This window comes from Chaetura pelagica, unplaced genomic scaffold (assembly GCF_000747805.2).
Source record: "Chaetura pelagica isolate M959 unplaced genomic scaffold, ChaPel_1.0 scaffold598, whole genome shotgun sequence".
Classification (NCBI taxonomy): domain Eukaryota; kingdom Metazoa; phylum Chordata; class Aves; order Apodiformes; family Apodidae; genus Chaetura; species Chaetura pelagica.
This window is the reverse complement of record NW_009954119.1, coordinates 244,123-269,535: the sequence shown is the minus strand read 5'-3', so window position 1 is coordinate 269,535 and position 25,413 is coordinate 244,123. Positions and strand designations below refer to the sequence as shown.

The following is a 25,413-nucleotide window of genomic DNA, read 5'->3' as shown; positions in this document are numbered from 1 at the left end:
CATTTTAGAAAGTATCTTCTGGGTGGAAAGTGCCATATTTGTGTCTGTACTGAATGAGGAAATAAAGTGTTTGACTCTCTACAGCTTTGTCTCAGAAGTGCCATGCCATAGCTCTGATAAAATAGAGTTTAGGGCCTCTATACCAGGTGTCATCACCTTATAAATTATAACTCCTTGCTGCATCTTCTTTAAAACAAGGATTCTCTTTTTGTGAGTTCTGTAATATCATGCAAAGTCTGTGCAAGATTCCAGGCCACAGTGGTACAGTAGAACTGACTTAAAGTGTCATTTAGAGAAGAAAATACTTAGTTCCTGATGTTGTAAAGGTCCTATACATGATCTCGAATTCAGCATCTATCCATAAACTTATTACTTTCAAGGGAAATATTTTTAAGTAATTCACTATAATTGTTATAAACTATATCCCATATTACAGAGGTGTTATTAAGGCAAGTAATAGAACTATCTAAAATGTGGACTGTCCTACACTTAGCTATTAATAATAGCTTTATAAATATGTGTCCTGCTTTGAGCCAGGATGAAGCAAATTTTCCTTTTACTGATTTTTTTTTTCCTTCAATAAGCTTTCTTATAACTAGTAGCAGAGTGTTCCAGCTAGGAGTGATAACAAATGGTGGAATGTTTTTCTAACTACTGGGTCTTCAACGTCTCACCTTTACTCTGCCAGCTCAGACACTATGGGGAGTTATATGATCCCCCCATAGGAGGCTGAATTAGACAGACAGCAAAACTGGCCAGAGATATTCCATTCCATGTATCTATGTAAGCTCAGAGGAAGGTCAGAGATCACAGAAGACAATTTCCTTCCTGCTTCTCCTTCCCTTCCCTTCTCTTCCATCCATGGTTGGTGCCTAGGGAGGACTCCGTCCATCCATCACCATCGACCCCCAGGCTCAAGCTCTCCTGACCCTCATCACTCTGTGCTTTCTCAAGCAGCTGCAGGATTTCTTGAGACTGTTCCAGCTCAGGAGAGGCTGTGGGAGTTACTGGGGGTGGGGGGGGGTGAGAGGCTTTTGCACATACTTTAATTAAACACTAATGATATAAGAAAATATATACAATTATATACAAATATGTTCAATTAAAGCTGTGTAGTTTAGTTTTCAATCCAGTAAAGTCTCTCTCTCATTCTCTCTCTCCTTCCCTGCCTGGGTGGGAGGGGATCAAAGAAATTGTTGTCAAACCTGAGTCAAACGGTATCAATATGGAATGAAATGTCTACACTATCTTCTCGTTAGATACCAGAAACTTCCAGACTTACAGTACAAGAAAAACCATGATGTCTTCCCACCATAAATCTGCCCCCACATATCCTACAACTCTTGCTATAATAAAGGTTTTCTTGACAATAGCTGCATGTTTCACAGAACTGAAAGCAATCACTGAATTTCAATACTTGCTCAGCTGACTGCTCATAAGATTTCTAATGCAGACAGTAAACCAGGGAATAACACCAGCAATGTGAGTTTCTCTGGTTAAAGAACCAACTGAGGGCTTAGTGTATGTGAAAACATCATGACAGAAATAATTTGTCAAACAATCATTGTATAATTCCTCAGTGTTGACTAAGTAAAATATTTACCAGTACATTTTTAGCCAGCTACCAAGGCTCATTCAGCTCACTGGAATAACTTTAAAGGATATGAAATAAATCCAAGATCACTTTGTGGTTTAACATCCAAGCTAATTTAAATGTTTAAAATTATTGAAATTCAAATTCCCTGAAGAGTGCTTAGTTTTACTGTATATGTGAAAGGCATAATCTGAAAAGTAACTATAACAACCTACAGATCCATAGACATATGGAGATATTTAGTGAAATGATCTATGTAAAAGACCCCAAATGATCCCTCTCATAGAAAATAAAATGGAGAGGGTGTTAAGAAGAAAGTCAGTGGAACATGTACTGCAGACCTTCACATCCCTGTGTGAGGACTGCTGATATGCCATGGAAGAAAAAGAGAAAGTTGAATTTTCGGAACAGAGGGATTTCCTGATATCTAAGATGTTTCAGACAGAAAGGTAATACGTTAACAGTAATTAATGCTTCCCTCACCTTGATCCGTCCAATGTAACTAGTAAAAACAATCCCACATCCCACATTCTAAATTGTGTGGGACAGGAAAGGAGAAGGATGGGCAGGCTTTAGTGCATTGTGGGATGACATTTCTATTATCCTGTCCTTCAGTACACATCTGTGGCTTTCAGAGAATCCTGCGTAATATTTGAAGAAAAAAGGAGAGCATTGCAAAAATAACCTTCCACAAGGGTGTGTTGGTTTTGATCACTGGTAGGTACACAGTTTTGTGAACAAGTGCATTGCACTTCTGCACAGTTTCACATTATAGGCAGTTGTTAAGGAAATTATATCTATTGTCAAGGCAAAATAAATATGCATTTGCTGTGTGATCATCTCCGTCATTGTGCACAACTGTCATTTCAGCCATGCTGTCTTTTTTGTGATTGCTTTTTGTATTAATGGAATAGACTACTGACAACTAAGTATTTTAGAAGGATATAAATGTTTATAGGAATTTATGTCTTGAATATTCAGTTACATAATATTTCCGACCTGGTATTTTGCCCATATCTGTTGTTTTGCTTTGGAAAAAAAGAGAAATCAAACACATAGCAACGTAGCCTCTGGAACACCACCATGATTTATCTTTTTTCTTTTTTTTTTTTTTTTTCTTTATACAGAGAAAGCTAAAAGAGCTTTCATAGCCTGTTAAATATTTACAAAGTAAGGTCCTGTGTGATTTATTCAAGAAAGAAATGCATTAAAATCTGGCTGGGCTTTTTTTTTTCAAGAAAAAAAATAAGACAGAAGGAAATTTAAAAGGACTAATCTAGATAATCACTTAACACCTCACCTTTGGAAAAGAAGAAGTGACTTTAGAAAGTGAAATTAATTTCCATTGCAATGCTACTGAGAAGAAAAATGAACAGTAACAGGAGGAATTTGCAAAGAGAAGAGGTCCTTTCTGAATAGTTGTTGTACCTCAAAATTTCAGAGGGCAGAGTTTCAATATTTTCTGCCAACAGTTTGTTCAAAGTTCCTGCAGATATCTGCGTACTATGATATAAAACAGGCAAAAGGGCTTTTCAACTTGGGAAAACAAGTCTGGATTAAGACATTGTTTATCTGTGTATTTATAACTGCATATGGAAAGAATTTGGTATTACAAAAAGTTGAAGTTAATATTGAGCAATTAGTGATGTCAGACTTTATCTCTTTCATTGATAGTTACTTGTTTAAGCTGAGAAACAGATTCATTATCTCTAAGAAAAATATGTAAGTGGAATGAATTTTATTTTAGTTTCATTTTCACACATCACTTTTAACATAAGCTTATTTAGTATAGTTATTCAAATGATTGTAATATGATGTAATGCTTTAACGCTTTAATTTGTTCTTGCTGTTCTGAAAAGTAACAACACATTTTTTTTCTTCTTTACTCCATTTAAACTTCCTGATAAATTCACTTCAGAAAGATTTTTTCCAGGAGAAAAACAACACCCACCAGAATTGAAATAAGAAATTATTCTATCACACTTGCACACTTCCTGAAACACTTAGGTTAAAAGGATCACTGAACATTAATTACCAATATGCATTCTATCAGAAGCAGGTCAGAATAAATATTTTAAACACTGATCTACAGTTTCTTCTATGGTTCATGTAAGATTAAAATAAGTACCCAGTACTGTCTGAGCTGAATACATGAGAAAAAATCAAGAAACACAAACACTACTAACCTTGGTGTACTTAATTTTCAGATCTTTGAGTGGTTCTGGCAGAGCTGGCAGAACTGGAGCAGGGTTGCTGTCTGAACCTTGCTTCTTCATATTTTCAGTTGAGGAGTTAGAGGATGTTCCTGAAACACAGGTGAAATTAGGTATAAGGGAAGTGCAGTGATTTTTGTTCTGGCTGAGCTCTTAGCTTTATTTGTGCTTTTTTTATCTGTACCAGCTATAGCATATTTGCATACAGGAATATGATTGGATGAAAGAATTCATTGCAAAGAGAAATGACACTACATATTTTTAAGACCGAGAGCAACAGCCTTTTCACTGAGTTGAGACCTTGATGAAGCAAATGCTACTGAGACAACCTGCTTAGCCAAGGGCAGGTGGGATGGGACTTAAAGCACCCTGATCTAGTTGGAGGTGTCCCTGACCGTGGCATGGGGGTGGGAGCTACATTATTTTTATGGTCCCTTCTAACCCAAATCATTCTATGATTCTATGACTTTCTTAAGGGTGAACACAGTCTGAGGCCTCCACACCTTACCTGTAAAATTGCTTTCTCTCAGCAGGCAGGTCCTCAGATTTTAAATGAAGTTCTTTATGTACTTGAAGGCAGCTCTAAATGTGAAGACAGACTTGTTAGCTCTGGAAACAAACTAAGCCCTTCCCACTGGGGAGTTGCAAGAGTAATTCTCTGAGCTGGAAAGCATGTACTAAAACCAAGCACACTTTAATATAGTCAAAGCACATTATAATTCCTGTAATTAACACCTGCTTTGTAGAGGAACGAATATGGTGATACAAAATCCTTCGTATTAATCAACAAATGTGAAAATAGGACAAAATTGTTACATCCAGAAAAAACATACTCTGTGGGTAGCACCAAGGAAAATCTTGGTTTTGGGAGTTTGGTGGTATGTACCACAACTATAAGAACAACATTTGTACTACTGTGTCCTTTGGAAAATCTGAGTTTGTGCCTTTCAAACAAATACTTTGACCAAACTTCTCTAGCTGGAATGGAACCCACTAGTGCATAAATGTCCAGTTCTAATCATTCAATGAGAAACATATCTCTGATAAAGGCAAATTCTTCATTAAGACATTCCTTTTCTTATGAGTGGTATAACAGAACAAACAGGGACTGAAATAACATTTGTTTTTATATGCTAAGCTTCTGATACGGCATAATGGACTTTACCATAGAAATAAAGAAAAATGATATTGTTGCTTTCACTGAGACTACATAGATGCTTGAAAAACTTACTGAGTTGTGTTAATGAATCAGGCATCACCTAAAGCATCTGGCAATGGAGACTTTGTTGCTTTTAACTCATGGATGACATAGGACATATCATGAGACTAATCTTACAATGCATTAGTTATACAGAACATACCTTCTGAATTAAAGAGCCTGCTTGTGGGGAATGGTCCATCTTCTCTCCCCCCACAGCTCACGACAATGCTATAATTGCAATTGATTTTTTTCATGTTTGAACAAACTGTTGGAACAATATTTTCTGGCCTTAGGAAATTCCAACTAATTTATGAATAAGAAAGAATTATTTTCGTGCAATAGTCATCTCTCAGGGAGATGTAAAGAGCTGTGTGGACTTGAACAACTTTCAGCCGTTTAGCTTGTCATGTGAAGGGAGGATGCCCATTTCCTTTGCTACAACACTATATCCAAAGTCACCAGCTCAGTTACTTCCTTTTGCAACATTGTTAGAAAAAGACTTCAGCAGAAAATTTTAGTTTCTTAGTTTGCAATGTGTTTTCCCATTACAGTTTAATGATAGCCAAATCCCCCTTTCAGCACCTCAGTGACAGCACAAGCAGATAACTTACATTTTATGTTATAATGTTTACCTGCCTTATAGAATGTCTTTGAGTTCTATGAAAAAAACAATGTCTAAATAGGGTTTATCCACTTTTATTTGGAATACAGCTTTTCAATGCTATCTTCACATGGCAATTTTTTGTGGTTTTATATATTTTAAAATGTATAATTTCCATGTAATTTTCTGGTTTAGACCTAAAGTCTACTATAATAATCTTCAAGCCACTCATTTCTCCAATAACTGACAGTTTATCTTTAGTTAACTCCCTTGCTAACTGTTCAGATTTGCTTAACTTAAAAAGGATTTAAGTGGAGCTGTAAGACCTTTAGAGATCAGGGGAACTATCTGGCTTCAAGCAAAACATAAAGCTTTGTCTCAAGCAGAAGTGTTCTAAATAAATTTTAATATTTAGGTACCACTGCATGTCTGATTTTCCTGACTGACAATCTATTTATTTTTATTTTTTTTAATTTATTTTTATTGTTGAACTAGAGTAAATGACTTCTTTGGAAAATGACAACATTTATCCTCTTCCTATGTCTGTAAACAGCCTGAAAACTTCTTAGAAAGGCTGTTCAGATACTACCTTGAGTGATAATTTTCAACTTTTCCAAACATGCTGCTAATCATAGAATTATTTTCTACACCATTCATTCATTTAATGCATTCTTTGCCCTCTTTTTTCCTGTTTCCTTCTTTCAGTCTTGGATTGCATGAATCACCTTCACTAACATGCTTTCTGTGAGTCCTTTCTTTTCTCTTTAAACCCTGCACATTGTTAAAAGGGTCTCATCTCTTTATAAGGTTACTTGCTATCTTGAGTAATTTTCTTGTCCTATCATCAGGCCTTATCTGCTGAGACTTGCTCCAAGCATTACCATTAGTTTCAATAATTCCTTTAACTTCTCTGTATTGTCATATCTACAAATGCCTGAGCTCCCCCCCTTTTTCTAGGAAGTTCTAACTCATGCTTAGAGTATTGTTCATGACTAATCAGTCATCTCTCATCATATACTTTCCTACCTGCTTTCATTGCAGATTCCTTTTAGCCTAGTGTAGAAATTATTTGTTTTTCCTCAAATTCTATATTTCTGTTTATTACAGCTTCCTGCTATTTTCATCCTGTGACATTTTCTCCCCATCCTGCATCACTACTGTTACACATTTCACCTGAATAAAGATGTAGACTTGTATCTCTATAGCTTTAGCGGACTATATTGTTCTTTCAGACAATTAATTATACAACTCTTAGATATTACAAATACTGTACATGGACGTTTACATAGGGGTTTTTTGTTATAATTTTATTGGAAAATGTTAAATTGTATCCAGTTGGTTTTTGTGTGTGTGTGTGTTTGGTTTTTGTGGTGGTTTTTTTCATGTGTTTTAGTTGATTATTTGATTGGATTTGTTGCTTTTTTTTCACTGCTAAGGAATGAGCTTTAGACACTCTACAAATTGGAGAACTACATTATTTATTTATTATACATGACTATATGATAATGTTTTCTACACTTTAATGCATAACTTTTCTCCCATTTTAACCTATTGAGTACCCTTTTCAATACAGGATCAAAGAGAAACTAACAAACGGTAGTGGCTCATCAGCCAAGTGGTGATTAAGCTAAGAGATGCCTTGCTACATAACATTGGTGGTGCTAAACCACAGGACAAAGGACTGCATGAACTTCAGGTCTGACATGTCATTCTATGCCAGTAAGTTAAATTAAAGTTTTGTACTGGAGGGAGGTGTAAATCATTTGTCCATGTGTTTCTTCATGAAGAAAAAAAAAAACAAAACCAAAATTAATAACTAACCAAACATAGCGTTCCAGAGTTCAAGAAGTAACCTTTCTCCTCAGATGTGATCACACAGCAAGATATTGCCAACACTGTAGGAGCAGTTACTTTTTAGTTGGGTTCACTGTAATCTAGGTACATAAAGCATATATTATTGAGGTTTGTTTCAGCTCCATATTATATGAGATACGATTTAATAGCCAGCAGGACAAAGATGAAAGTAGAGCTGGCTCTCCAACTAATGAAATCAGTGTGTCACAATAATCATTCAGAGGTAACCTGTGGCTGGATTCACTGCCCTAAACATAATACTAGTATTAGTACTATCTGACACAGTCTGAAGCTAGTTCCCTAGCTTCCCTGAGATGTCAGTCCAGGACAGCCCTGTAGATCCTATGTCACCTTGCCAAAGTCATATCAGTGTCCTTAAAACCCTTGTGCAGCTTAAATGGCATTCCATGCATATGTTGAAGGAAATTATTCGACCAGAAGGTTAACAATTCCATTTGGTATTTTCATGTTAGTGTATGCTGGGCTAATGTATGAAAACTATGTATGTGTTATAGAAGTTCCTCTCCAGCATTTAATAGAGAAATATTTATGTCACATTGTAGGAGAAAATTATTCTGAGAATAGAATTATCTCTTGTACAGAAATTACTTTGACTTTTCTAAAGGTCAGAAACTGTTGATTTGTTTTTTTTTTCCCCAGGAGCAGGCACAAGTTGTTATTTTTTCTTTGAATGACTGCCAAACTATCTTCCCAGTTCCCACAGTCTGGGTGTCTCCATTTGCCAGCAATAGGGGACAGGTGACTTACTCTTTGTATAATGCTGAGATTGTAATCAGCAGTAAGACATTTAGGTCCATGGGTCTCATCAAAAAGTAGACTTTACCCTTCAAAATACATGTATTTGATCATTAAAGAAATCTAGTTATTCTACTAGACATGGTCAAAGCTACACAAATCAGATAAGACTGCATATGTTTAGCTCTAACCACCCCTAATGTAGGAAAATGCAACAATTTTATTGCAGGTAAATAGACAGTAGATGTTGTCTGCTTTTGGTTTTTGCTATTTACAGCTCTGGGAATGTTCTAAATAGCATATCATTGGCACTTGATGATCTATCAAAATGACACCTTGAACATAAACATTATGTCTTCTAAAAAGTGGCAGAGCAACTTAGGTAACCTCCAAAAAGTTAAAATTGCTACACAAAGATGAGTAAACTCCCATAGCAACTTAGGGCACTGTTGTGAAAAGTTCCCTGGAATAGGAGATGAACTGGATAGGCTGCTGCACTCTGTGTTTTGGTAGCTGTATTGTATCATCTGTGCTGAACTAGACATAGTTTTTAATGCTTAAGTATGTTTACACTTTGTAAAACCTTATTAAAGAAAACACTTCAAAAATGTCTATTGAGACAACAGAGTTGTTACTGAAAATCCTGATTAGTTGAGCCACATGTTCCAAACTCAGATTATACAGGGAGTTAAGAAAGGTAATTAATCAGTGATTCATACATATCCACTACTGGTATGGACAGAAACTGGCATTAAGTTGGGAGTGGAAGACATAAGTGTCAAAAGCACCAAACTAAGTTTAAAAAGCAGAAATCACAGAGATTCATGAAACTACTGGACTCTCATTCTGAAATGTTTTACTTTGTTAATCTTTCTTATGACATCCCATTAATGGCAGTTGAGCAAAAATAGTGAGCACTAGTTAGCATGGTGTAGAAAGGAAAACACATCAGAAACCAGAATAACTGGAGCAAAATCCAAATGGAGACTCCAAAGGTAGGTAGGACATGCAAGCTCTAATAACTCCAATTGTGTAGCACTGAAGTACAAAATTATAAGATTTTCAAGGCAGCTGAGCAAATTCCTTTGGCTCTAACAGCACATTCTGTATCTGGCATTTCTGAAAATCCAAGCATTCCTTTTGTATGAATACAGATATCTCTGAGCACAATTAACATTTCTTAGCCATTACAAAATTTCTGTTAGCTAAATGTTCATGGAATGATACAGCTGACAGATGGATCACTCCTCTATTCCTCTGCTCCTATGCAGAAGCTTGTGCACCCACAACTGGATGGTTTTTTTCACTCACGTATATGCCCACCTGCTAGTGGAGAGAGATAATTTCTGATTTCATACACAGATCAGACACACTTTGCTGAGCTGTACAGACAGAAAAGTATGACCACAGAGCAAGAGAGAGTAGAGCACATTGAAAGGAAGCTAGGGACTCAGGCTGGAATGTCCACAACCTCTACTCATGGTTGCATTGGCAGCAATGCGATAACACTCGAACCCCAAGCACAGGGCTCCTAAAGGTTAGCCTGTGGACCAGTGACTCTGCAGATCAAGTTTGGTTAAGAAAACCAGCCAAAAATCACCTTAGAAAAACAACCATGTTCCCACTATCTCAGATTTTGATGGGGTGAGACAACATGGTATATCATGATTAGTCCAATGTCTCACTTCAGCCAATATATATTGCAGCCATACAGCTATCTATGTCTGATCTAATGGCATAACAAGCCTCTATAACCAGTGGTAAGAAACAGGATATTTTACAACACAAGCCCTCTCACTCCAGGGGAGTTGCTCAGTATCCCAGTAAACTGAACAGTATTCCATAGGTGTATGATTACAGGAAACAATTTTCTTTTTAATACAAACTAGAAGACCAAGTACTAGTTATTTTGACATTACGGCATTTCTTAGAATTTGCAAGAATTTTGTCACATGCAATATATTTTAATGTACTTTGTTTCCTTAAATTGAAATGACTTGTAATTGTATTTTCATCAAGAATTGTTTATCATCAGAAAACCCAGACAAAAGTAAAAGCTTTTGTGAAGAAGCCAATCAACCAAAAAAACCCCCAACAAAAACAAAAACAAAAAAACCACAACAAAAACACCAAAACACAACAAAAACTCATTACAGTCTGATGCATCAAAAGTGGAAGTGCACTTCTGGAGAAGTAAATTCTCACAAAACTGAGATAAACCATACCAAAAACTGTAGCTGGCTCATAGAAGTCCATGTCTGCATTTGCACCAAAATATACAACATAAGTAATTATATTTTACCTATATCAATATTATTTTTCTTATTCTATTAAGTTTTCCTTATTATTCAATAATGATGTTGAATATTTACAAAATTAAGGTCATAGAAACAGTCCATTCATAAATTAGCAACTCACAAACAGCAAGTATGCTGTTTTCACTCAGGCTAAAGTAGTCTTTGTGTCAACAGGGTATTATGCAATTAAAACATTAATAATGGTCTATTGCTTTTCTAACTATTTGCTGAAAGTTAATGAACATTTATATATTTTTTTTTGCAAAATTGCTTTGATAAAATTTGAAAGATTATCTGGGCTGTAAAAATGAGAAGTGATAAAGATATTATCACAACAATACCTTTGTTCATAAATGAGTAGAGTTTTATTGACTATGGCTTCAATCATGGCACTCTTGAAAGCACAGAATAACTTCTATGTTTTGAATATCATTTTGTTATACTATTGGTTTTGTATCCAGAATATGCTTAAAAAGTATGACATTAAATAAAGTCCGTTCTGCATGTGCCAGAACAACAAAATTATTACTGTTTTTTCTCTTAAAAGAAACAATATTTTTTGAAAAATGAAACTAATTTTTTTTTTAAACTGTATCTTAACACACAAGTCAAATGAGAGTATATGATAAGTAGTGGAAAACTTTGAAGTTTGCTCAAATAATTGATTATGAATAAGGGGGTAGATTTTCTGCCACAGGTTGCAAATAAAAGCTCTTATCAACGAATGTCATGAACAATTTGATGAAAATCAATAGAGTTCATGCAAGTGCAAAACTAGTCAGGGTTAGATCAGAATCAGACCCAGCACTATTTATTAACCTGCATTGTTAGCAACAATTACTGCCAAGTAATTTTCAGCATTTCCTCCATGAACCTTTGTTTCAAAGCCAAGATTTAGACAGCCTCAATAGATTTTACGTAATTGCTATGTTCTTCAGTTCAGATTTTGTTCTTCAGTTATGAAACCTCACACGTGAAAATAACTTTCTACTTTTGAAGTATTCAAGATCATCTAAAAGCAATTATTGTGCAGCTAAAAGAAAAAAAAGTCAGGGGTATATTTAATCTACCTCTTTTCTGATTTTTTGAAGTAATTTTCTAAATGTGTTCTCCTTAGTTTACTTGCAACTCTCTTTGTTATTTCTGCTGTTAGTATTTGGTGTTGATAATCAGCATGAGCACAACTACAGTGCTTTTGAAAGATTTTTTTTTTCGTCTTCTGGTATAAGATACCTTAGGTACTGGATCTCTGCAGTGAAAATAAGAAAAACTTTCTCTCCCAAGAATCAGTGTGAGTTTTCCATACATCACAGTTGTAAATGCCTACAACATAATTCAAAATGTGTTATTAACAGAAGAAATTAAAAAATTTCTACTGAAGTCACCACTGAACTGATGTAAACCTAGTATGAAATCAGTAACGGTTCATTTATGTCATCCTGTTCCCCATCTGTCCCAGCCTGTTTTTTCTGTGATTATTACCAGAAAGGTCCTACGGAGTTGACTAGAAACCACCTATATGAGCAAGCAATCTTGGCATCAAAACTAAACTTTGTAACGTTTGAAGTGGAATGAGAAATACTAGGAAAGAACCATATTTGCAGTAGGAATATGCATTGCTAAGAATAAATAACTTGGCAGAATTGTTAATCATACAACATTGCCAAATTAAACATGACAATCAAGTATTTTGCTTGTATTGAAATGGAAGTTATTTTGATCGATTTCCAACTCCCCTGTTTCCAAACTGTTTAGTTTAACTTAAACAGACAAACAACTTACATGAAGCAAGACCTCTCTTTATTTGTAAATTTCAGGAAGGTTTCTATGGATACTATCAGAGGTTAGTGTTTCTATTGAAAAGTGGACTTTAACCAGATTGTAGATCTGTGCATACATGTGCTCTGGGGAAGCAGGTCTCAGAATCTGAATCCCAATCTAGAATAAAACTTTTTCTCACATTAGAATGCTAGAATGTACTCTCGTTTTCAGGTAATTAGTAAGATTGACATTATACTCTGTCATGTAGCTTTTGTCTTAATTTCAAGTTTAGATGTACTGTATTTGTCTAACTACTCGTTGTAGTTAGCTTGTCATTTGTAATTCCTATTTTGCTCTACTTTTCATTGGTTATAATCCAGTAGAAGTATTATACTAGTGTACACATGCTTCTCATTAGCATGACTGGTAAGTGAGAATTAACAACTAAACACTTGACTATGATCTTTAGAAAGATGATGTGATTAGTCTAGCTTCAACTGAATGCTGTCAAGAACTTTCTCATTGTCTTGTGAAGGAGTAGCTTTAATTCCTGTGTATCATTTCACTGAATAACTGCATTTAAAAAGGAATATGTTCCTTGTCAAGTTCAAAAGATATTAGTAATTTCTGTAAGATCTCTTCAACCCAGGATCAAAAAAGGTGATAACATCCTAATAAAAGAAATCAGACAAATAACATGTTCTGGGAAATAATTTCCTGCTTTGTTACAGGAACATGTTAGCCAACAAATTTACAAATTTGAACACAGTAAGAGTAAATACTGGAAGGAACCAAATACACATAGAAAACCACATTCCTGCATGTGATTTAATCCAAAATTAAAAATATGATTTGTGGATGTGTTACATGTATATGTAGATTTGTAAATATATGAGGATTATTGTAGATACTAACAAACTATGTCTTCTTTTTGGGACTGATTAAATAAAAATGTTTTGTGTCCCTTCTAAGAAGAAAAATAGAAAAAAGAAAAAATTATACCTTTCTCTAAGGAGCAAGAATGTTTGACCTGGGGAAAGTGTAGTCCTTAATTGTAATTCTGAGAAAAAAATTTACTCAAAATATTTTCAAGTGGTTACACAATTTCTAGGAAAACAGGAGCAGCAAAACCATTTCTCTCTCTAATCTGCCTCTTTTTTTTTTTTTTTTGGGGCCTTTTTTTTTTTTTTTTGTGGCCTTTCTTGTTTTTTGTTTGGTTAGTTGGTTGGTTTTGTTGGTTTGTTTTGTTTTGTTCTTGGTTTTTGGGTTTGGGTTTTTTTTTTGTCATAGAGATGTGAGTTGTGTATTGTTTTTTCTTTTTTTAAGCAAATTTAACAGTGAAAAGAATCAGTATCACACTGCTTTTAGTCTTGTTTGATTAACATTACTTTAGGCTAATGATCCAAAGCTTGCTCTCATCATCACTGGATCCAGGCCACTGGTAACTTGCGTAATTAAGAATGCAAATACACTCCATTTTTACACCATTTTTGGGCTACATCATCTGGCTGCTGCTGTCAAAGCATCAGAAGAGAAGAAACCAATTCAGACCTTTAAAGCAAATCTCTGAGGAGTTTAATATCTTTTTAAAGTTTTATAATAAAATGAGATCTACTTTGGTCTGACTGCTGTATCTACTAGATAGCAGAATAATTAAAAACACTGTGAGTCTGTCACTGTGTGCAAGGAAAATATAACTGCTCAGAACATCAAGGTTTCTTATTCCCAGGGTGAGTCAGTAGGTGTTTATAACATATTAGTGCATTTTTCAACATTTAACTGAGGCTTGTCAAATACATATAGTGACTTATTGCTTTGGTAGTGAGAATCTTAAGCTTTATGCACAGCAAGTATGCTTATACAAAGCACTCAAAAATCTACCAATTATGCATTAACTGAATGATACTCCAAAGTTCTATTCTATGGTGGTGATAATGATAGTAATACACTGAAATTCACCTGGAGAATCAGCAGATTCTGGAGAAAGCAGAGAGGCAAAAATGAATCAAAGGCAGGCGACTGCGGTTGAGGGTAGAGTTACGATTTATTCCTTACAATTTTTCTCTGGAAAACAAGGTGCATATAGTTAAAGTTATAAATTCGTCTTGAACAGTTAAAGTACTGCTACACTCTCATGTTTAGTTAGCTTGCCAAACTACACTGCACAGAAGTTTTGCAGGCCATGGGAGAGAGTATTTAGCCTTTCACAACCAACATAAATTCACAGTTTCACTCAGGATAAGGTTTGCATAAAACTACTTTCCTATAATAATCAGGAAAGATGCACACTTTTAACTTAAGACTAAGCAAAAATTCTGTTATCTCAAAGTTTCACCTTGAATTTCATACTAATTCAGCACACACAAGTATGAATACTTTTACCAAACCAAAAATAAAAAAGCAAAGATACTGGAGTGAGTAGCAAGTGAGAAAGGAAAGATTATCAGACTACATACCAGCTAAAACTTAGAACACTACTGAAGATAAAGATGGGTCTGATTATATGAACACTTAGCTACTGTGGCCTAAGATATGCATTAGAATCAAAGAGAATGGAATATCTTGAACTATTTAAACCAGCTGAGAAAACATATGCAACATTGTTTGAAAAAGACTTCAGCAGAAAATTTTAGTTTCTTAGTTTGCAATGTGTTTTCCCATTACAGTTTAATGATAGCCAAATCCCCCTTTCAGCACCTCAGTGACAGCACAAGCAGACAACTTACATCCTTTCAGTGCATAAGCACCCATACCTCTGTGATATGCTTTTCAAAGAGAAATATTCCTACAGCCACTGTAATACTTATCAGTTGCTGGGAGCTGGGGCTCAAACTGCAGCGTTTTAAAAATCAGTTTTCTTCCATTTTGCTCTAATCAATAATCACCATAGTTGTGACCTTATACGGGCTCTTCTTCTAACACTGAAACTTGTTTTCTCTTTCATGGCTCTTTTTAATACTTCTGTGTTTCTTTTGCCTTGTTTTAAATCACTTCACTACACTACAAGTAGTAAAGCTGGCAGCTAGGATACTTGGTACAGAGGAATATATTCCCTTTTGTTATTCTCTTACAAGTAACTCTAAGCATTAATGTAATTGCAATATCAGGATGAAGTTCACCATCTATGAATCATCACACTTTGTAGTCTGTTTTTCACAAGACTCACTTCCCTTTTTCCTGTCTTTTATCAGTATCATCTCATTTTGCCTTTAGTTCATCACCATATCCATGTACCTGATTTAATTTCAGAAATCAAATGGAAGAGTATTAATAAAAAGATACTTGCAATAATTGTGTAATACGTGTGCAAGACTTGTTTAATATCTTCCCAACATTATAAGTTCTTAGCAACAGAAACTCATTGCTTTGTAAAGTGTCCTGCATTACAGAATCACAGAATCTTAGGGGTTGGAAGGGACCTTGAAAGATCATCCAGTCCAACCCCCCTGCCAGAGCAGAATCACCTAGAATACATCACACAGGCATGTGTCCAGGTGGGTTTTGTATGTCTCCAGCAAAGGAGACTGCATTGCCAAGGATACTTAATTCATAGTGGATGAGAATATTGCCACAATTCTGAAAAAAAAGTGGAGAAAATGCTGTTTCTACATACAATTATTCTTGGAAAAAGTACATATTATCTGTTCTCGGAGGGGAAATTACATGATATTCAAGTTGAGAGCAGGTTCATCTACCTAGAAAAGTCATGCAAGTTCATATTAAATCAAAGGTGACTATTAAGTCAACTGTTCAGTGTTTGGAGAACTGTATCTTCCGTTCACCTAATACAATAAAAAACCTATAATCTTAGGTAGCATTATTTGGATAGAAGGATGATCAACATAAGAACCTCTGAAAGAAAAGTGCAGAAGTTTTTTACAATAATATTAGTCTAGTGATGTATTTTCCCATTTTTTTTCTTTGTTTAACACATGTAATACAAAAAAATATTAACATTTTATTAGATTGGGCTATAGTGTCTTTTCTGGTTTTAGTGCAGCTGCAGTTGTACAAAATGTGTATTTAAATGCAAGTGAAAACCAAATTTATTATTCTTGTGTGGATTTTTTGTTATTATAGAGGAATAGGCTTCGGGCCATGCTGGCACTGTGGAAATTGAGTGAACTTGAAAGCAATGAAGTTTTGATATGCTGTTGTAAAATCATTCCCTTTGTATGTTATCTAGTATTTAATTTTGTAGTGAACTGAAGTGTAGAGCTAGTTAAATAATACACACTGACAACATATTATCATATTTCTGTAAAACATTTCATTGTTCAGTTTATACAGAGACCACAAAGAATATTTCTTAAAATAAATAATGGGATTTTGTTTTGGAAAAAGTTTTGAAATTCCAAACACATGACAATGTCATAACTTCACAAATATCTCCAAATAAAATTCTGAGTTCTTCTTTATATCCCCCCTGATCTGATCACAAAGTAAGAAAATGTGCTTGTTTAGGTTAATACTTAGTGTGGTAAACTGTCTTTAAAAGTTCTGGAATAATTATTAATTATAATAGAAGTTAGAGAGCAAGAGAAATTATTTTATTTTACTGAAATTCAAGCTTAAACAGTATGATAAAATAAAGAAAAGATACTAACCTGAGCATCATGTAAAGACATTTTGTCAAATAGATGTGTATGTGTAGCTGGACAGCCAACATGGAAAATTCAGCATGGTTATTCAAAATAGAAAGTGCTTTGCCTGATGGTGAGGATTTGCAGAAACAGAGACTCTATGTAATACCATGCAGTGGATTAAAAGGGAGTGTTTGTGAAAAGGGATGGTCAAGGTTCAAAAAAGGAAAGGACATTTTGTGTGAGTGACCCCATTACTGTAAGAATCTGTCAATTTTTTGTCCTAATAATTTTAGATATCTTCTCCGTTATTAAAATATAAAGCCTCTCAAATATCTCTGGATAAAATAGGAAAATATTTTCTTCATAGGTTCTTCATAGGCTGCTGTACTAAGATGAAAAAAACCAATGCTGTCAAGTAAGACAGACATCATCCAAAATCTTAATGAAACCAAATGGTTAAATAAACACATGAATGCATAGCTATGTGCCACTAACTCCCACAGAACACAGACACCCTTGCATTATTTGTGCATTTTAAGACTTACTTTGCTCTTGGCACTGTAGGTTGTTTATTATCTGATCCTGCATTCCACAGCTTTGACAAAGTCTCATACCCAATACAACAGCTTGCTGTGGAAATCCTGTCTGGACTAAATTTCATAGATAGTAGTGAACTGGAAACACTCAGGACTGCAGAATTCTCTTTGCATTGCATAACAATCTTATAGGGTCATTCTACTCAAGTCATTGCAAATACTAGCCATAGTTTATTATATACTAAAATTGTTATTTTCAGACCAAAACACCACCTTTGTCCTACTTTTGTCATGCCAGTATATATATATACTGATGGAAGACGGGTTTTGTGTGTGTTGTACAGAAATGTTTGCTTTATAGGCACAGAGCATTTTCAGGAGTTTGCACATCAGTTTTACATGGGGAAAGCAAAGAGGAACAACAGAAACTGTGGTTCTAGTCTGCTTCAATATGGTTGCTTTTAAAAATCACCAATATGTTTACCTTGTGTGGTACAATGGCAGTTATGTTTTGCTTTTCTACAGGTATATACCTTGTAGTATCTCTTAGATACATGTTAGATTAATTTAATTTCACTAATTTCCCTTCTATTTTACTTTCTAACTAAACAATTGTTCAATATGTGAGTTCATAGGTGTTTTATGGCTTTCTGAAGATGCTTCAGCATCTATGTAAAATTAGATACAGTCAACACTGCATAAAATTATAAAATTATTAGTCATCCAGTGTATAAATTAATAATGTTGTGGATTTTTATTAAATCACGTATTTATAACTTTTTCTTCTGCAGCTCTCACATTGTGATCTATCAGACTTATAGAAAGAAAAAAAAAAGTGTAAATTAAACAGTCTTAATAATCAATATTGAAACAGAATAGTTACTGTAAATTCTTTTAATTACATGGAAAAATAAAAGTATTTTTCATTTTTTATTTAAACTGCACCAACACCCATCACTGCACTTTTACCTAACTATATAAAGCAAAGATCAAACAAAAGATCATTATAAGGGCCAAGTCTGTTTCTTCTCACTGGATCCAGTACAATTTTCATATAATTGTGCTAATATTTTGGGAAATAAGCAATTACTATACTAACCGTAAGCTATAAAAATCCCCTAAACTTGGTGCAACATCTCCTTATTTGGTCTCACATTGATTCTGTCCAGCTAGAAACTCCCACAAACACTCCGAAAATAAACTGCCAAGGGCATCTTTCTGAGGGGATTTTATCTTCCCCAATGCTTTGAACATCCTGATAATCAAGCTTGTATTTTGTTTTTCACTACACATTCTTTTTGTGCCCCATTAGTGTGATATTTTCCCATCATGAAGAGATGGTTTTTGACATAAAGGAAATGAATTTTTCTGAATATATATAATGACATTTTGATTGCAGTACTTTCGTATCTTTCTTTCCTCCCTTTTTCAAATAGATTTTTCATTCATTTCCTGGATATCAGATTTCAAAAACACTCCTGTAATTCTTTTAAGTTCAAAGCATATTTGCATTCGCATTGCTAATAAATGGATAAATTATTAACACTAGTCACTGCCATGAATCTTCAAATGCATTCAGGCACTTACATATGGAATTAGCAATTTAATGTAACCACTGCCATAAATGTGGCCGTTGATAGTCCATGAATCTTACACAGCTCTTTTTGAAGGCTTAAACTTTATGTATTTATGTATTTATATATACATGCATAAGCATAAAAGCACACAGGCAAATACAGATTTTATACAGGTATGTATTTTTGTAATATTTGCAGAGTTATACTTTTCTTTCCTGAGCATGCATTTCACTCAAACAGTACCATATGTAGTCAATCAAAAGTGCAAGGCCTTACCTTTACAATCAGGGCTTGATTTCTTAGATCTGTTATAGTTCACTTCCACAGCACACTCTGTCCTAAGAGCTGTGATCAGCACTACAGTCAGAGTAGCAGGCATGACCTCTATATATCTACAATTCGGTAATAGCAACAAGTGAATATTTAGATTCTTACTTCAGTTCCACATTTATGAAGTAATATTACTTATAGAAAAAGATCCTTCAAGCAAACACTTAATCGGCATTGAATTGGGAGTGATCTTGTTGATACACTTACGGGAGAAAAAAGGAGCTCATTGTACAACACAGCAGATGGAAATACCCGTAGCCATTGCACGTACCACTCATTCTGTTAACCATGTAATATACATTGTCATTTTGACATGTAGACTATTTCTCTTCCTCTATCACCTCCATGTCAATCCAATTCACTCATTCCTGCCAATGATGAAAAAAAAAAAAAAAAAAAAAAAAGTAAAGGAAACACGAAAAGATTGTTATCTTAAATCTGCATTTGCAGAACATTTTAAGCCAGTTAGATTAACCATTGGGAAGATGTTAGTCTAGATAAGGGAATCCCCACTGTTTTTCTGTCTCCCGTAGACAATGAAATCACATAGTTGTGTCTGTGCCTCTCTGTTTTGGATTGTTCTATTTTAACACATAACAGATTGAGGGCTGCCTACTATTCCTAATTAACTCAAGTTAAACTAATGAGAGGGAGAGCATGGAGGCAGTGCCAAAATAAGAAAAGAGATCATGAGTTGGAAGAGATTGAATTACAACTTAAAGGGGATGGAGAAAGGAAAATAAAGGGAGGAAAGGGGAGAAGATGCAGTTACAGTTACGCTCAAAAGGGGACAAAAAGAGCCTGAGAACAGTTTTGCTGTTCATTCCCAATAAAAGGCAAAGATGCCTTGCAAAAACAACAAAGAGATATAAGCAATCCAATATTGTACTGAAGTCATATTCTTGCTTCTTGTTAGGAAATACTTCAGCACCCGCTGGAGAACAGCTCAGATTCCAAAATCCAGATATTGCTCTGCTATCAACAGCTTTCTCCAGCATGTGTCCACAATTTATTGATGTAGTTATTTTTGTCAACATAGCAGCATTCAAACTACCCATGGAAGAAATTAATCTGTTCTTTCTAAGCCTCACAAAAATGCCAGGAAAATGTCAGGTTTTGTTGAACAGTACCAAACAAATTTAAATGTTGCTTTCCTTATGGTAGAAGTTAGAAATAGATACATATGCAACAAAGAAGGTAGAACTGTATGTTCCCAGTGTGAAAACAATGAATTATTTACTCAGTTATGAGCAGAATACTTTCTAAATTTTATGTTTGTGCACAAAAGGTTTTCACTTTTCACTTTTACTGTTATATTGTGTGTAGACATCTTTATATAGAATATATTGCAATGCATTTTTATTAGATTTTCTCTGGAAGATTTCCTATGTAAAAACACAAATCTGACTCTCTAGTGATCTTAAATACACTCGGTGCTGTACTGATTCTGCTCTTAAGCTGCTGTTACCATTAAGTTGTTGGGCTTGACAGGACAACATATAATAAAAAAGGGATGATCAGCTCTAATATAGAGTATTTATGAAATAAAGAGTTGAGTTTCAGTTGTGTATGTACTGTGTGTAATGTCATGTTTACAGGGTTATCCTTCTGTCCTAGCCCCAAAAGAAGACTCTGGCCAAGAATCCCACATTTCTGTACCTGAGTTGTCATCTCCCCATGTGCAGAGATGGGAATGGAAGCCAGCAGGAGGCAAAGGGGACAATGGAACTGTGTTGCAAATGAGGCAGCAGGGTTTGCCAGAATTGAGACCTCACCTCTTCAACTCATGTCGCCTCTCCAGATTCAGACTGGGCAGGAAGAAAGAAGGATGCTAAAAACTAATGAATCTACAGGAGACATGGAGGTGGAAAGGAAGTGGTGATGGTGATGTTGGGAAGGAGGGCATGCTGGGGTTAGTTAGATTGAAGGAGACAAATGTCTTGAAGAAAACACAGTATCAGACCAAGGGAGGGGAAAGAGGAAAGAGTAGTTTCTGCAGGCACTGTGGAGCTGGGAGAGGAAGGGGAGAAAGGAGGATGTCAGGTGAGGAAAAGGCTGTGGGTGTAACCTGGTTCTCTTCACCCTCAGCTCAAAACCAGAGGTTCTCTTTTACTTGACTCAATGGCTGCATGTGCCTGCACATGTATGTACTTGCCTCTCTACTGTGGACTGGATTGCAGTTATTAAAAGTGCCGGCTGGTCCAACAACAGTTGAGGGGATGTAGCAGGTAAGTGGGAAGGAAATAGCCAGTTCTTTTTGGCTGGCCATGGTTATTTGAGTCTAACAAGGCCAGCTCGTCGCCAGGCTCTGTGCAGATGAAATGAAGCGATGGGCTGAAGCAGGGCAAAGGAGGCGCCGTGCCTTGACAGGCTGAGGTGTGACCTGATGAATTCTAACCACCCCCGACATTTTGGGAGAGCAAGGGGAGTGATGCTGGAAGCACAGGGTGCCAGGACACAGCCCACGAGTAGGTTCAAGGGAGAAGGAGCTAGGGAGAGAGGATGGGAAAGGGGGACCCTACAACACCTTGTTTCAGACTGAACCCAAAAAAGAGCTTGATTACAAATTCAGCCAAAGGAACTCAGAACTTTGCAACAGGTTTTCTTGGCATTTGTTCTGTTTTCTTTTTTCCAAGGTTTTTTTTGACACCCATGCTTCACATAGGGAAAAATTACATTAAAAATTATCACAACTTTGTCTAACAGAGAGGTGTTGTGGTTTTGTGTTTCTGTTTGTTGGATTTTTTTGTAGCTTTTGCAGGGAGGGAGGTATGTACTGAATGAGAGCCACACATACAAAATCTTTCAAAATGCATCCATTGACACAGCCAAATTAAAAAGAACCTGACTCTGAGTCCCAAGTATATAAACATCTGTATTTTTACAGTCACTAAGTACCTTTGGGCATCCAAAGATATTAACATTTAGCACTGGAAACAGATATGGCTACAACAGATCATAATGAACATGCCACTGACTGCATGTTACTACAATTACAGGAATGTTCTTTCTGTAGATGTGTGTGTATATCCAGGTCCCCATGACCCAGAGAGCTTACTTACACACCAGAGGCTGTTGAATTACACTCAGGTATGTTATATTTTAACGTCTGCCTAAGTTTACTTATTTGACAAAGAAAACAAAAAGGAAGAATGTGAATTGTAATTTAAAAAACCAAAAGTAACAATTTAATTTACCATTGAACTGTTCTTCCCATGGGAACTACAAAACAACTGTTACCAGGATTTAGATGCAAGTAAAGACAGAACTGGAAGAATACATATATAGCTATATGGAAGCTGAATTTTGTTTCCCATGCTACTGTAAATTCCTAAAAAAAAAAAATGAAATAAGAAAAAATATTACTGAAAATAAAAGTACATAAAGGCAGTTTATTGCCCTTAGTGAAGCAAAATCATTGAAACATCATTTTTTCTGAGTAGGGTAGGTTTCATCTTGACTTGAATCTAATAGTCACATTTTAGTAGATATGTTTAGGCTGCTGTATTTTACTTGTAAATCTCACACTATGGATTAGTATTTTACAGAAGACATATTGCAGTTAACTTACAGTACTTCTTGGAGTCAAAGACATTGGACTGGATGAAGTATTACAAAAAGGCAACTGTTTAACTATTCTTGTATTTGATTGTCTAGAACATAACATACGGTTGCTGATACATTCTTTATCTTTGCACTAGAAAACACAGAAGTTAAAAATCTGTGATTCTCAATATTTATTACAGAGACACTGAGATTTTTAAAGACGAAAAAAGAACAGTTGGTCTCTCATTTTTTTTGTCAGCTTTAGCTGTTAGACCCTTCTGTATTGCACCTGTGTACACACATATGTAATTTAGAAATAGTAATTTTACAAAGTTGTAAATTATCTTCTCTTTCTGAAATGGGTCTTATACAGTGTATAATAATTTTTTCTCTCTTATCAAAGAGACTTTAATACACATTCATAAATCCAAGTGAATATTGTAAATAAATTTAAAAATGGTAATAATGAGAAAATAGAAGAGAAAGGAAAAAGCGATGACAATTTGGCTGAAGTATGAGCGCACAGAGACAAAACTCTGTAGAGAACAGATTTTAAACCTGTTACATACACAGATTATGTTATGTATTTACACAAAGCTTATGTAGACAGTCCTGTCTCACTAGACCAGACCAGTGTATCACTATTCTTTGAGTAAGTGAAGTTGTAACAAATGGCTTTGTCCATGGGTATCCTGGCAAAAAAGGCTGCCAGAAATGTATGTTTACAACTGCTATAATACTTCAGAAACTAGAGTGGCAAAGGATTAGGCATCAAGTGTTTGGTCTCTCCTGCTCTCAGGAAGGCTCTCAGTGTGTTAACCTCTAGGTGAAGATGAGGGAGGAAAGAGTACTGAGGATATAAGGAAGGGGTACACCCCAACTTGTGCATTCTGTCAGTCTGCCTGCTGGAATATCTTTCTAAAAGGGTTAGATTAGTCTGTCCTTTTCCAAACTGACATTGTAATGGGAATGATTGCAGAAGAAAAAGAATCATCTTCTTAGAGAACTAGAAGTTTTCCAAAATACATAGAAGCAAACCCCAAATATCACCTTACACAGTCATTTCATGTAAAAAACGAAACCAAATCAACCCACCCAGAAACAAACAAACAAAAAAAAGAAAAATGTGCATTTCTTGTGTAAGTCTGATGTGGAAAAAGGAAAGGCTTAGATCACACAGTATAAATAAAAAGAAACTACATTCAGATTACTGGTACTTTTAGAATCAGTGAAGTTACAACATCTAAAACTTTTTGTCACACTCATCTGAAGCTAAGATAATGACAGCTTAAAATCCACTGAATAAGATAGAACTACTCATTCCTTTCCTTTTTTATCAAAGTAGTTTTTTTCAATAATTTGTGTAATAATTTCAAGGTATTAAAAAAAGCTTGCAAAGTCAAGCCATTAAAAATAATTCCTGTATACTTTTCACAGACTTCTTGGACCAATCAATTCAGAATTAGGTTTTGCTTTCACAAGGCAGTGGATACTCTAATTGAATTGTAAGTTTCCCTGGAAATTTATTATCAAAAAAAACCATGGTAACAAGAAAAAACATGTACCCTCCTGTGGGGTAAGCTAACTCCCATGGATCTTGTGATTAATCAGCAACAACATTTACATTAGATTTTACTAAAAAAAAATTAAAAATTTCTGAAAATCTTGCATGTGAGAAGCCAGTTAATCTCTATGAGTAGGCACCTAACTCAGAGTTCAGAGCATGAAAAGGAGTGCTGTAAGTATTGGTGCACTACCAAGTTTAGTATTTTACAATTGCTGAGGATTTGCAGATAACAAATCTAAACTTTCTTTTTTTGAGATGTAGATGGCATTGAAATCAGTATCTTCAATTTTGGTGTCACATGTGGCATTTTGTTTTCTACCCTTGTGTATCAGCAGTAATTTCCTAAAGCAGTGACTTTATTATTTAGGATTTTAGGATTTTCCTAGTGTTATTTATGTGAAAGGGAAATAATTGCAACATTCATGGGAAGGAAGTTTTTGAGCCAGTCATCAGGGGAGCTCTACTGTGGTCCAACAGAGCAGGAGCAGACCAGGGGAAACAGGCAGGTAGGTGTAAATCACTTGCCTGAACATGAAAACAATCTCTCCTAAACATCTTGAGGACTTTTTGTCACCAAGGTTTGGCAAGTACAGGCATTAGTGACCTAACAGATGTGAACACACCAGAGAAGTCAGCCAATTTAGCAGCTACTTCTAGCCATCATGTACAACCTGCATAAATTATACCAGCTCTTGTTTGTATTGTGACTACATCACCCACTCTTACATGTGCAGTTTACATAAATGGTGAAGCATTTTAATTTTATTTTTAATCCCCTCGCCTCAGACCATGGGAAGTTCTAAAGTATTTATTAGCACCCAGCAGACGTAAGCCTAAAACTAATGTTATATCAGTTTAACACCAGCACCGCTCAATGGGATTAGTCACTTTACTGTTAAACTACTCCAGCAGTGGAACAAGGTTAGGCCTTTATAATGAGAAGCGATTTATATTTTAAGCATGGGGGTTTTTTGCAATTTCGATTGCACAGGTT

General features: G+C 35.3%; 1 protein-coding gene across 3 annotated transcripts in view; it reads right to left on the bottom strand.

Annotated features, from left to right (window-relative positions):
- The window catches only part of ALDH1A1 (aldehyde dehydrogenase 1 family, member A1), a 47,496-nt gene extending 27,093 nt beyond the window's left edge, over positions 1-20,403 (bottom strand). The window contains exons 1-3 of one of the 3 annotated variants that reach the window (XM_010002628.1): positions 19,253-20,403; positions 4,316-4,387; positions 3,781-3,899 (exon numbers count right to left, since the gene is read on the bottom strand). In XM_010002628.1, coding sequence (XP_010000930.1) covers positions 3,781-3,870 — 90 coding nt within the window. In that variant the 5' untranslated portion in view covers positions 3,871-3,899; positions 4,316-4,387; positions 19,253-20,403. Of the gene's footprint in view, positions 1-3,780; positions 3,948-4,315; positions 4,388-19,252 lie in introns of those variants that run through there. The other 2 variants (XM_010002626.1, XM_010002629.1) reach the window with 2 other exon arrangements.
- Between the last annotated feature and the right edge of the window lie 5,010 nt (positions 20,404-25,413).